Source organism: Aegilops tauschii, chromosome 5 (genome assembly GCF_002575655.3).
Source record: "Aegilops tauschii subsp. strangulata cultivar AL8/78 chromosome 5, Aet v6.0, whole genome shotgun sequence".
Lineage (NCBI taxonomy): Eukaryota > Viridiplantae > Streptophyta > Magnoliopsida > Poales > Poaceae > Aegilops > Aegilops tauschii.
Window position 1 is genome coordinate 139,048,571 of NC_053039.3, and position 12,647 is coordinate 139,061,217.

At 45.4% G+C, this 12,647-nt stretch overlaps 2 protein-coding genes across 2 annotated transcripts; one reads left to right on the top strand and one right to left on the bottom strand.

The window, feature by feature from the left end:
* Positions 1-414: 414 nt before the first annotated feature.
* On the bottom strand, positions 415-2,507 carry LOC109753770 (LIM domain-containing protein WLIM1). Its single transcript, XM_020312694.4, has 5 exons — positions 1,943-2,507; positions 1,742-1,838; positions 1,627-1,670; positions 1,107-1,190; positions 415-836 (listed from the first exon to the last, which is right to left on the bottom strand). Exons 1-5 carry the CDS (start codon positions 2,456-2,458, stop codon positions 612-614), a joined length of 966 nt encoding a protein of 321 aa, XP_020168283.2. The 5' UTR covers positions 2,459-2,507; the 3' UTR covers positions 415-611.
* Positions 2,508-11,084: 8,577 nt separating this feature from the next.
* Positions 11,085-11,985, top strand: LOC109753761 (uncharacterized). Its single transcript, XM_020312685.4, has one exon. It carries the CDS (start codon positions 11,275-11,277, stop codon positions 11,929-11,931), a length of 657 nt encoding a protein of 218 aa, XP_020168274.1. The 5' UTR covers positions 11,085-11,274; the 3' UTR covers positions 11,932-11,985.
* Positions 11,986-12,647: the final 662 nt, after the last annotated feature.

Genomic DNA, 12,647 nt, shown 5'->3' on the forward strand with positions numbered 1-12,647 from the left:
ATTGCTAATGATGCCACACCCTACATTGTATAGTATATTTGTATCTTTGGATGCCTCCTTTTTCAGTTAATTAAGCATAAAAGAATACTTCTTCAGTACTGTATCCCCAACACTATATGATCTATCATTACTTGCTTCAACCCTGCTAGAAAGCTTTGTTCTATCGTCCACGCACAAAAAAATATATCATGGTTGTACAGCTTGTTGTAATGTCTTTTTCAGTACTGATTAATTAATGGGCCTACAAATCTGTGCCAGTTCTTTTTGGGGCACCAGCTCATTTCTTTTCTGTGGAAGGCTTAAAGTTGTTCAGAGTTTTATTCTTTTTAAACATAAATGTTTTACCCCTATTACCTATTCTTTAGACAAATGATAAATCAACTTACAATTCTCTTGCTTGTATGCGCATAGACGTCGTCGAACCAGGTAGAGATATTTTGACTCGGATATAACAAGGTTTACATGCGTACAAGGCAATAACATAATTGTCTTCGGAATGCACTTGATCTCGATTGGAAAAACCCAAAAGAACCACACAGCAGAAAGATATACTGCTCTGGTGCAAATGCAGAAGGGCTCGTTATTCATCTCTGGATATCCCCAAGGACTGACTAATACTCCGAGTCTTCATCATCCACTGACCCGGCACTCTGTGATGTCTTGTCGTGGTCGTTCTCGAGCTGGCTGAAATTGCCCTTCTCTTTGATCAGCTGGGTGTGGTGGTGCTTGCAGAAGAGCTTGCCCTCGTGCGCGATGTAATTCGAAGGGCTGATGGTGCACCCTCCATGGCAGCATTTGAAGCAGCTCTTGTGGTACATAGTGTTATTCACAGTAACCTGCAGAGTTGGTGCAGGTGTCATGACCAGAGCACTGTTATGTATGCAAACCAAAGAGGTATGATATGAACAATACGTCCGCGTCGCCTTTTCTTATCACAGAAAAAGGAAGATGAATAATTGAATGCCCAACTTGGAAATGCAGCAGATGAATATGAATGAATCCAGCTACATGTTGTTAAGTAAAGGAAACTCCAGCTAAAAAGTAGTAGTCCAGAGGATAATAATGCAGATACTTAATTGAGACATAAGAGTAGAAAATAATAGTACCCTCTCAATTGGATAGACTGTCTTGCTGCATCCAAAACATTTCTCTCTGGTGCCAGCAAATGCGCTGGAGACTTTAGTAGCATTCTGCCCAAAAAAAACACTCATGATAAGCATCACCAAATGTGGTACTAGCTCACAAAGAACAAAGGATCAATAATGCCGATTAGTTGCACGACTTTGTCGATAATCTGCCTATCAGTTTGCAAAACGTCATTTTCTATTGAACTAAGCTCCCTATCGGATCCGGCGTTGCACTCACTTTCTTCTTAATGAATTACATGGAGCTCTGTTGCATGGTTCGAAAAGAAGAAGAAGAATCTATGTATGTTTTGGATTATCTTGGGTGTGTGTTTTTGGATCATCTTTGGAACAATAGTACTCCATCTGTAAACAAATATAAGAGTGTTTAGATCACTATTTTAATTATCTAAACGCTCTTATATTTCTTTACGGAGGGAGTACTAATGATCTACTACACTCTGCAGAGAATAGATAAATGTTAGAGGAGATTAGTGGATACCTCATTCCCAACATTCCTTTCTGGCTTGACAACCTTTGGAGTGCCTGAATCAACATTCCTCCATTACTTTCTGAAGAATTGCAAAGGAATGCAGTGTGATAGGCTAAGGCCGTACCTTCGAAGCTCTTGTCCAGGCTCCCGGTCCTCTTGAAGAGCTGGTCAAAGTGAGGCCTGCAGTAGAGCACTCCTTCGAACGAGTTGTAATTTGCGAGCTGCGCCAGGGAAACATAGAACAAGTTGAACAAGTGATATCTCAAAGTGAATATGAGGCAGGAGGACTGAGGATTGGGAAGGGGGAAGAGTAGAGTGGTAGTACCTTGAGGGTGCCCTTGCAGTGGTGGCACCTGAAGCAGGCCTTGTGGTAGACCCGGTTGTCGGCGGTGAGCTTGTCGACGAGGTACACCGTCTTGTCGCAGGCGTTGCACTTGGTGGTCGTCCCCTGGAACGAAGTCGCCATTGCCTCTCCCGAACTCTCGATCTGCAAGCTGCTGCTCTGTTCTTCCAACACAAGACTGGCTTGGCTTCGCTCCCGACAAGCCTTGGGGTGAGTGATGATTATATGGTGGTAAATGGCGTGGCGCGGTTGGTGGTGGCCTGCAGCTGCAGGTATTGCTGTTTGCTGCCGCGAGGCGGGGCAGGACAGCTTGGGTGAGACAGGGAATAATGTTGGAGGTGGAAGCAAAGAGCCAGAACGAGTAGTAGTAGTCAAGTGGGAATGAGATTGTAGCAGCTCAAGGAAACGAAAAAGGAGGTGGTGGTTGTGGAAATTTGCGGAGGGGCTAAGCAAAATCCACGTGGTGACTGGTGATGACGTGGCAGGGAGAGAAAGCATTTGGGGTGAAAGGTAAATGGCAGCTGATTTCCATCTTGGGGATTTGAGGGGGCTAAAAAGCCACGGTAATTTATATTCTTGACATGCTCTCTCTCTCTCTCTCGTTAAGTGTAATAATCTTTGAGGGTCCCTGATTGAAACGTGCTGCCAGCACACCATATGCACTGGATGAACCAAAGCTCAGTCGGTGGGTCTGCTGGGGGAGAGCATCTCCAATAGAGGATGTAAAAGTTGGTGTTCGAAAATAATAATAATAAGTTTTTAGACACCTGAAATTTTTAATTCCGTAACATTATTGCATATTTCATAATTTCTAACTCTAATAGGAAATGTTCAACATTTAACATTAAAACGACATCACACTAGATAACTAAAAACAGTTCTATGGTAAATCATCACACTACTCATCGTCACACCTACAATACACCATCATGGGAAAGGCGTCTTTGTACGCACAAGGTACCCGTCCAAGTCGTCGTCGTCGGATCCTGATCTGGCGACTTTGGGATTGCTCAGACTCAGGCCAGGCAAATCCACGATGGGCTTGCCGATGCTGGCAGCGGCGACACTCGCGGGTGTCATTTTCCTTCTTGGAGGCGCTGCCTTGGCCTTGATATGTGACCCTCGTCGAGCAGCAGGGGAAACCCTAGGTCCGGTTCTCCGGATCGAATGGCGACGGCGTCACAACGGCGTTCCCCTTCTTGAAGGCGCTATCTTGCTAGATCGTTGTGTCCCGGCGTTGGACTTGAAGATGTTTGACGTCCTGTTGATTTGGTTTGCTCCTCTAGTTTTAGTTTTGGTGGGTTTAGTTGTGTTTCACTCTGTTCGGGCTAAGCACCCCGTCTCTCTGCCCAGGGCACCATGTTCATGCCTCCTTGCATTCATGTCATGTGTTGTATCTACTGTTGTACTCATTCTCTTTCCTTCTATCAATGAAAAGATACACAAGCTTTGCGTATTCGCAAAGTCGTCGTCGTCGAGTTGATGTCGATTGCCCCTCTGGCCGAGGGGCCTACCTCGTGGTCATTGCTGGTAGAAGGCTTCACCTCCTCCTCATCGAAACAACCTTCCTTGTCAATTTGGTCGAACAACTCATGGACCTCGACTTCTATACTGTGTTGGTGCTCCTCCTCCTCCTTCACGCGCTCCGTGTCCCTCTTGGCATAGAATGCAAGCTCTGCTACCACGAGTTCCGGGTTAGCCTGGGCCAGCTTCGTCATGTGCAGCTAATAAGTGGCCTCGGCTCTACGTGCCTTCTCTGCACTAGACCATGGAAGGGGTGAGGAATCTGTATGGCCGGCCACCTCGGGGAAATTGAGCTCGGCCAAGCTCCGATCGTATCGAACTGCCACTGTATCATAGGCGAGCACCGCGAGCTCCTCGGTCTCAAAGGTGCTAAGCCACTCAGGTGATCTCGGCGGCGAAGTGGCCCGACGCCCGATGACGAACACCACGGTACGGCATGGCGCTCGCGATGGCTAGTGCGACAACATCTTCGACGGGAGGCAGCGGAGAAGCCCGGTGGCGACAAACAAAATGACTGGTGGAGAAGCTAAGCTCGACTGCGGCTGACGAAACAAGCACCGATGGCGGCAATGGACGAAACAGACGCCCCACGACCGAAATGGACATATCTAGTGGTGGGGATGATGGATCCGGCGACGATGGGCGGAAGCCGATGGTGGCAGCCGGATTCGTGCGGGGATGTGGCACGACGAACGACAAAAATGGGGACAGATTTGGGGAGCAGAGTGGCCCGTGGCGGCCAGAATCGGCGGCGGTGCCATCTAGCGATGAAGCACGCAGTGCCGGTCCTGAGATTTTGAGGGCCCGGGCGAAAGTAAAATTTGAGGCCCCTTAATATAAACATCATAGCAATGATAAATAATGATTCTAAAAAAAGCAATGATAAATAATATATGCATCTACAAAATGTTACCAATAATTACTTAAATGCACCCGAAAGCCAATATTTATATAAAATAACTTATACAATTTGCCTACAAATTTTCTTGTAAAATTCTTCGATGCAAAGCCATTGTGCCGATGTCAATCTCATCCATCGATTTCTTCTCGATACATAATTTGTTCATCAATAATTTCAAGTTGGAAAGCATCTTTTAGCTAATGCAACAATCACCGATACAGTACGTAAATCCGAATAAATCTTTAAACACCATGAGTTTTTTAAATCCTTTCTTCAAAGAAGTGATCAATTAAAACAAACAAATAGCATGATAATCCTTCCAACTTCTAGAATTCCTTCTTGGCTACCACTTTTATCAAACTATTTCTTCCTCTAGCATGAAGTTTTACTGAAAATTGTAGGAAAATTACAGTATGATATACCTTGGATTGATTAGATCGGCGTCAGTGGCTGGACGCTCGGCGACGATGCGATGGCGTTTTCTGGTGGCAGGCGCTCGGCGATGTGCGTGCTGCGTCGTCGCTGCGTTCAGCGCCGGGAGACCTGTCTGCCCTGCGCGACCTGGGATCTGGAGTTTTAAAACCATGGAACAGAGAATAGGAAATTAGGGATGAACTGATGTCGCACGATCGTTTTCTTTTGCTGAAGGAGAGTGTCTCGTAATAATAATAACGGCACGACGTGATTTACGTGCATACTTGCTCTTTTTTCCGTCCTGATCGTACGCTGATTGAAGCGATTTACATGCGTACGCTGCTGCCTGCCGTCCCTTTCTATTTGGATCTGGCTACTTCTTTTCCTTTTTTTTTTTCTGAGACAAGGCTACTTCTTTTCCTACGAGAAGCTATGGCTTATGGGCTGCTTTACCTTCACGTAATTACCTGGGAGGGGGGCCCTCGATCCTGGGGGCCCGGGGCGGCCGCCCCTGCCGCCCCCCTCAGGGCCGGCCCGGAAGCGGCTGAGGGTTGGGAAACTTTCGCTGGAAGAGCGGGGGTGCGCGCCTAAATTTAGGTTGTGAGGCAGTCCCACAAGTGCTATAGATTTGCAGCACTTGGAGCTAAAATTTAAGGCCACTGCAATTTTTCTTTACACTAAATAGAGATACATCATATGTTGAAGCAGTATTTTAACTCCAAATGCCCCAAACCGTATTTTGTTTGGACATGACCGTTGTTTTACATCATCAATTAGAGATGTTCTTCCACGCAAAAAAATAAAATAGAGATGTTCTTATTTCCAGCATGCGGTTGCTTCTTGTGCAAGTGGAACCAAGTCAGTTTGGCAAATATTTCTAGGTTGCTTCTTGTTAAAGTACTCACAGAAAAAAGTGCTAACAGAAAAATCAAAGTGTCTTTTTCTTTTGTGTAAATTCCATTTCAAGTCTGTGCGCACTCCCTTCAACCTAAAAAAATGGTGAGTGCATTCTGCACAATTAGCCACAAGTGTTTCCCAAACTAGAATGTCGAAGTGTTAGATTACTCAACTGATACATCAGAAAAGCAAGACTGCATTTCACTTTTACTTTTCTTCATGTAATTTGAAGTTTTCTGTTTAAAGTTTCACAGCTGGCTAAAATCAATACCTTCTTATTTGTACGTTTTCTCATACAAAATACCACTTTAGCACTATTTAAAATATAGGGCCGGCTCACTGAAGCTCGTCTTTCAAAGTAACTTTTCGCATTCCCTAGCATCTTCTATACTATCTCGGTCTCATAATACAATATGTTATTACAGACAATATGGACAGAGGAGTGCATGTCAATTGTTCTTGTAATTTCCCATCAGTCCTTGTGTGTCGGCAGCTTAATTAGGCTGCTACTGAGACATGTGTCTATGCGCTCGGGAGAAGGAAAGCCGCTGATCTTGACCCCTCGAATCCAAACATAATTAGATTGTTTTTGTTACCAGTAATCAATCCACAGCCATCATCCGCCGACTGAAATGCTCAAAGAGGTTCCTGAAAGACAAGGCCACCGCAACAGCCAAGCGAAAAAGGCAAGTGGGTCTGCCTGTGCATCAACGCAACTCGTTGTCAGAATCCCCTGTTGTTGCAATCTTCACTCTTACTCATTATCTATGACCCATGTTTTCAATACTCAATTCAATCATGTAATAATATGATATTCGTGTGTTGGGTGGCATGTAGGTCTCTTCGCGGGACCGGGTCAACTCGTTTTCTGTATTTTCATCTTATACTCTATCTGTTTTTATTTATATTGGCACCCAGAAACTCCAATTGGGATCAATCAAGTGCACATTTGCCATGAACTGATAATGCATGAACTGCAGCCACCGACAAGCAAGACGTCTTGAAAACCCATGATAATGGCAAATAATGTACTGTATTATACAATAAGACAACAGTCAACACAAAGCTAGTGCAGGTTTACTGGCTTTTACTGTTGTCAAGTTATCATGAAGGTCCCACACAAGTTCAGTTTAGTAGCCAAGTGAACTAGTACGCACTTTGAACTTCTTTGGAACAAAAGCTGAAGTAGTCTAAACTGAAGAAACAAACTAAAGAGCAAAACCTGAAGTATGAACTAGTCTGAACTTTTACTTACCTGGAACCTTTTGCTGAACTGAAGCATGCTTGGGAGCAAGACGAGATTGGGGGTTTTGGGAGAACGTTGAGCAGTCGAGATGATGCAGGAGCGCATCAGAATGAAGGAGAGCGGTGGCGCTGCACGGGTGTCACCGACTGGGGAGGTGATGCAGATGGTCGAAAGTTAGCTAGTACGTATACAACAATATTTTTTCATAGCAATAACGTTGAACACACAGTATTCATAGCTTCACACAGAAAAGACAGGGTGGAAGGCTTATGAGCAGGCCCATACGGCAGTCGGGACTTGCTGTAAATGTTTGTATTTTGAGAACATTTACTAATTTTTACATATTTTCTCTCCATATTTATAAAAACAATCTGAAAAAAATGCCACACGAGTGACACGAAGCAATCTGGCCCTGACTATTTTACAACTAAAATTGCCATAAAAAAACAAATTAAAAAAAAAACAACAGAAACTTGCCATCTGAAAAGAAAGTAGCCATCATCACTAAACTTGCCATAAAAAATGTCCGGAGTTATCATGTGTTCGTGTCACACATGTGGCATTTATCATGATCTTTTTTAGGCCAGGTTGTCTACAAGAGCGACCGACATACTCCTAACCGTCACATTTTTTTTAGCGGAGCTCCTAATAGTCATATGTATCCCCAAAATGTCACTATAAAGCCTGCATAAACGCTCCTGGGCCGCGGCCCAGTAGACCATTTGCTTGTCGCTTGCTCGCCCACGCTAGGCGAGAGCAATTAGCTGGGTAGTTCTCCTAAAAAAAGTTGGGGAGTACTCGTTGCGGGGTTCCTGCAAGTGTTTATTTTTGGGCGCACTCTTAATCACCGCCACGTGTTGTCGCATGTTGGACACTTTCTCATGATTTCATTTTTTTGTACGCATTTTCGGTTTTTAGATGAACTTTTTCAGTTTTTCCTAGGTTTTTTTTTATAAAAATTCAAAAAAATTGAGCAAAAAAATGTGTTTTTTCTCTTTCGCGAGAGTCGCGGATTTACTTCTCGTGGAGGCGTAGATATGCTCCGGCGAGAGACACAACAGTGCCTCTTGGAAAAGGAAAACCGTGTTTTTTTTTCTTTCGCGTGAGGCACAAATTTGCTTTCATGAGAGGCACATATGTGCCTCTCAGAAAAAGAAAAAAACCCCTGATTTTTTGCTTCCACGAGAGGCACGACTTTACTTCACGTGGAGAGTTGTGCATCTAGGAAAAGGGAAAAATGTGTTTTCTTTTTTCCCGCGAGAGGCATAGATTTGCTCACGTGAGAAGCACGGTTATGTCTCTCAAGAAAGGAAAAACAACGCCTTTTTTCGCGAGAGGCACATATTTGCTTCGCGTGGAGATGCATATTTCCTTTTTCCGCAAGAGGCATTCGATATTTTTGACTGTTTTTTGTGTGGAAAAAACTTCGCTGAAATCTATAAACATGAGATCTAGTTTTGAAGATCTCGATGCGAGGAATTCAAGGCAAAAACGGTTTGGGATTTAGACACACGGTTTTCAAGAGATAAAACATTTTGAATAAACAAATTCTATGAAAAAAGAAAACTCCAAGGTTGCGACAAGTGATGCACATGCAGGGCACCGCTTCTCCCAATTTGGGGAAGTGGGGAGTGACCTTTGTAAAGAGTACTCCTTAATTAATGATTTCAACACTTGGCAACCTACTTTTTTTCTACTCGGTTTTCCTTGCCACTGTGTTGTCTCGGAGAAAAACCAAACTGGCTACCTCTCTTTAATTTTGAAAAAGGTGAAATACAAAAGCCACGGATTTAAAAAAACAGGATTTAAAACATGCGTGAATTTTAATAAATATTCATGAATTTGAAAAATGATTAAAATATTAAAAATATGAATTGGAGAAAAGTTCATGGTTCTATAAAAATGTTCAAATTTGGATAATATTCACAAAAGTTTAGAGAATTCATTAATCTTAAAAAATATTAACAAAACTGAAAAGGTTGACAGATATAAAACTTGTTAATGAATTTTTTAAAGTTCACATAATTGAAAAATGATCATGGAGTTTTAAGAAAATGAAAAGGAAAATAGAAAAGAAAATAAAAATCAAGTATAAATAAAAAATAATACACACATAAAAATGCAACCCGAATCTTCCCAAAATTGGAACGTGTTGGACATACATGGGCCGGCCCACTTACAAAACTAAGCGATGGGAGGGTGTGCACTTACCAGGAACCGTTTAATGCTTAAAGCGTCAAATAGAAAAAGTGTCATTCTAATCTCGAGTTCAAATGCTCTTGCACGAAGAGTAAAAAAAGGGGAAATGTGTTTTTTTACAATAAACATTTGCTTAGTTTTCTGCCCGCGTGCAATTGTTTGCGATGAAATCACATTCGTTGTGGTTTGGGCAAAAATAACAAAATCATCAATTCAAAATGCTTTCAAAAACAATAATTTTGAAGATTTTTTTCCAGAGCATTAGGAATGTCATTTCTTCACGCATAAGGCATAGTCAAGCCAAGATCACGCTGACAGAGCACCACCTCCCCACGATTCATTGGTCACACAAGCCATGCCAAGCTTCAAGCTGAAGCCCTTAAGAGGAAATGTGACATTGAGTGCCATCATCACTTGATCGGGGAGACTCGGACCTGGAGTTACCCCCAGAGCATGTCGGGGGGATAGACAAGCACCGTAGCATGCCACCTTCAACAAGGGGGCAACACCCACAAGTACCGCCATCGTTGGCTTCGACCGGAACCGAAGTTCGACTTTCACAGATAGTTTCACCACACCAACCCATAGCATGCTTGTCGCCAGGACGCCATTCACCATCACGGCAGGCAAAGCAGTTGCAACCTCTTGCGAACAAATATCGCCGCCCCACATGGGGCCTCTAGATCTGGGACCAAATAGATCCGGAACAAAGTTGTGCCAAAGCCACACCTCAACACGCTGAGGCCGCCGCATACCTTGTGCATCAACGCCGACGCGCCCACTACCCCTCCACCCCACGCATCCACGTCATAGCATGCCTCGGGCCAAAAAAGAGCACAACTGCACCAGCACATTTAGCCACAAGACCGAAGCCATAAGGCGTGAGAACGCAAGCCAGGCGGCTTGAGAGACTAGGCATAGTAGCGCAAGTGCCGACCAGCCGCCTGCCACACACATCGGGACAAGGCGTCACCACTCCACGACATCCCGTGGGAGAAGGAGATCGTGCCAGATCCACGCCAAACGACAGGTGGCTGACGACCAAGCGCACCACCTTCACCATCGCAACCACGGACACACTTCCTTCGCCAAGGAGCACCTATGACACGCGTGGAGAAGCTTTCGACCGTTTGTCGCTACAGGAACCCTTTCTCGAAAAAGCACCACTGTAGTTCGCCAGAGCCACTCCGCCGTCAGATCCGCGTGGGCAAAGCTCAATGGAAAGCCATCTGGCGGCGGCTAGTGGGGGGAGGGGTGAAGAAGCTAGCCCTGCACGAGCTTTTGGCGAGCTACCATCCGAGCCCTGGGGCGAGGATGACGCGGGGCCGTCCAAGCAGTCGTCAGTTTTTCCAAGTGATTGTTTAGGATTTTTTTTTAAGTTGTGAACTTTCATCAAATTCAGGAACATTTTTAAAAAATTATGAATATTTTTAATATACATGTTTTTTTTAGAATTCATGAACTTTACTAGTCTTCTCGTATTTTGGGTTATATTTAGACGCTAACTTTAACTAATAAAATGTACTATGTAGCAAAAATACTATCATTAGAAACAGTATTTAAATACAGATCTAATAATATAATTTTTAATGACATAAATTAATAGTTTAATGGTCAATATATGGTGAAATTTTAACGGAAAATACGATGGGACTGATAATGCGGAACAAGGCAGCAGCTGTATATAATGCACGTTCACGGGCGAGCGATAGCTGCAACTCCCGAGACAACCCACACGGAGTCACACCTGATCCGACACGTGCATCTTGTCCGTCCACAGCTGTTAACACCACAGTTCTACGCCCGGAAGCTTCGCGCCAGCGCCACAAGGAAACGTTGAGCGGCGCACGGCCATGCACGACGCGCCGTACTCTGCTCTCTCACGCGTTCTCTTGTGACTCATCCCACTCCTGTCCCCCACTGGATCTAAGCCCTACTTGCTAGCGGGTATAAATAACAAGATGCATATAGCTGCAGCTGACCAGAGACGAGCTCGACCGTCCAGCTAGCATCGGCGACCAGAGGAGCCAGTTTGACACTCAACAGCCGCGTCGATCGATCGGAGTTGCACGGGACGCAAGCTAGCGCGAGCCGGTGGTAGCGTTGTAGTACACCGACATCATCGACCCATCCATGCATCTGCTCCATGGGTCTGCTATGATCGGTGGCAGCTGCGGCGGTAGAGCTCTCCGGCGAGTCGACAGCTCCCCGAAGCCGTCCTTGTGCCGGAGCGACGCCATGAAGAAGAAGAGGAGCAAGAGGTCCAGGCTCTCCGCCGCGCTGCGGGAGCTCAGGCTGGCGGCCAAGGCGAGGGACAAGGAGGGGCTCCTTCAGATCCTCGTCACCGGACACCGCACCAGCCGCGGAGGATCCGGCAACGGCGAGCGCACCGGCGGAGCATCGACGGAGCGCAGTGTGGCTGGCACGGGCGACGACCAGCGCGCGACACTGCGGTGGCAGGGACGCGGTGTCGATGCAGCCGGGCGTGCGGATGGTCCTCTTCTTGAGCTGGGGAGACCGACAGCAACCGGGGGAGCCAGCTGCGGCGGCCGTCGTTGCCCGAGTTGGGCGCTGGCAGTGGCGCTTGTGCTCGCGCTGGTTTGCGTGGTAGCGCTCGGGACGGCGCCGGCCATCTGTTGCTGCACCTGCGCGGCCTGGTTGTGCGGCGGCTGCGGCGCGCAGGAGCATGCATCTGACCGGCGGCGGGGCGGCTCCTGCCGTGGCAGCGTCAGAGTAATGCAGCAACAAGCCGGTAGTACACTGTATCATGCAGAGGTCACCAGTGGGTGAACTGTATGAATTTTGCATATTCTTTATTTTCTATGGGAGAATATCACATGAAAACCGACGTTGGATTGAAATCAATAAAACCACATGAAAACAATGGCTTGAAGTTTTGAAAAGATCTAAAAAATATGAGATCGGGTGATGTTCTATTACTATAAAAAAAATTCAAGATTTTTTTTTCAAAAGTACGTCAACGGCATAACTTATCTTTATAAAAGAGGGAGGAACAATTTACAAAAGAAGCCAAGAAGAAGATGCACACATCCCTTCTCAGCCACACCACATTACACCCCACTTTAGACTAAAGCCTACTCTCTCACAAAATGTGACAACCCTCCTACTCTTACGCCAGCCTCTCTTCAGTCCTGGATCTCTCTTAGGATGAACTCCACTAGTTAATGAGCCGACCTTTGTTGCGTCGTCTTGTTGAAGATAGGCGCTTTGCGCTGTTTCCATAACACCCAAGTCACTACAATAACAAAGATGTCGAACCCATGTTTAAGTTCCTTACCGAAACCCCTTCTGGCATTGAGCCACCAATCCAACAGGTTGTTATCCATTTTTGGTTTCTCCATGTTCAAGTTAAGTTTCTGAAGACATTCATGCCATACTTTCTTCGCGTACACACATTGAACCAAAATGTGTGGTTCAATATGTGCTCGGCGTTGTCTTCATCCTGCAGGCAAGTGAAGCAAGGAGACGGCCGATCTTGTAGCCCG

Bases quoted from the DNA above. Each gene is read 5' to 3' on its own strand.
- LOC109753770 (XM_020312694.4), bottom strand. From the start codon at position 2,458: ATGCTTTCTCTCCCTGCCACGTCATCACCAGTCACCACGTGGATTTTG. The intron at 1,671-1,741 runs GTACGGCCTTAG...ATGTTGATTCAG, and splicing joins CCTGGACAAGAGCTTCGAAG to GCACTCCAAAGGTTGTCAAG. The intron at 1,191-1,626 runs GTATCCACTAAT...TTTTTTGGGCAG, and splicing joins AAAGGAATGTTGGGAATGAG to AATGCTACTAAAGTCTCCAG.
- LOC109753761 (XM_020312685.4), top strand. From the start codon at position 11,275: ATGCATCTGCTCCATGGGTCTGCTATGATCGGTGGCAGCTGCGGCGGT.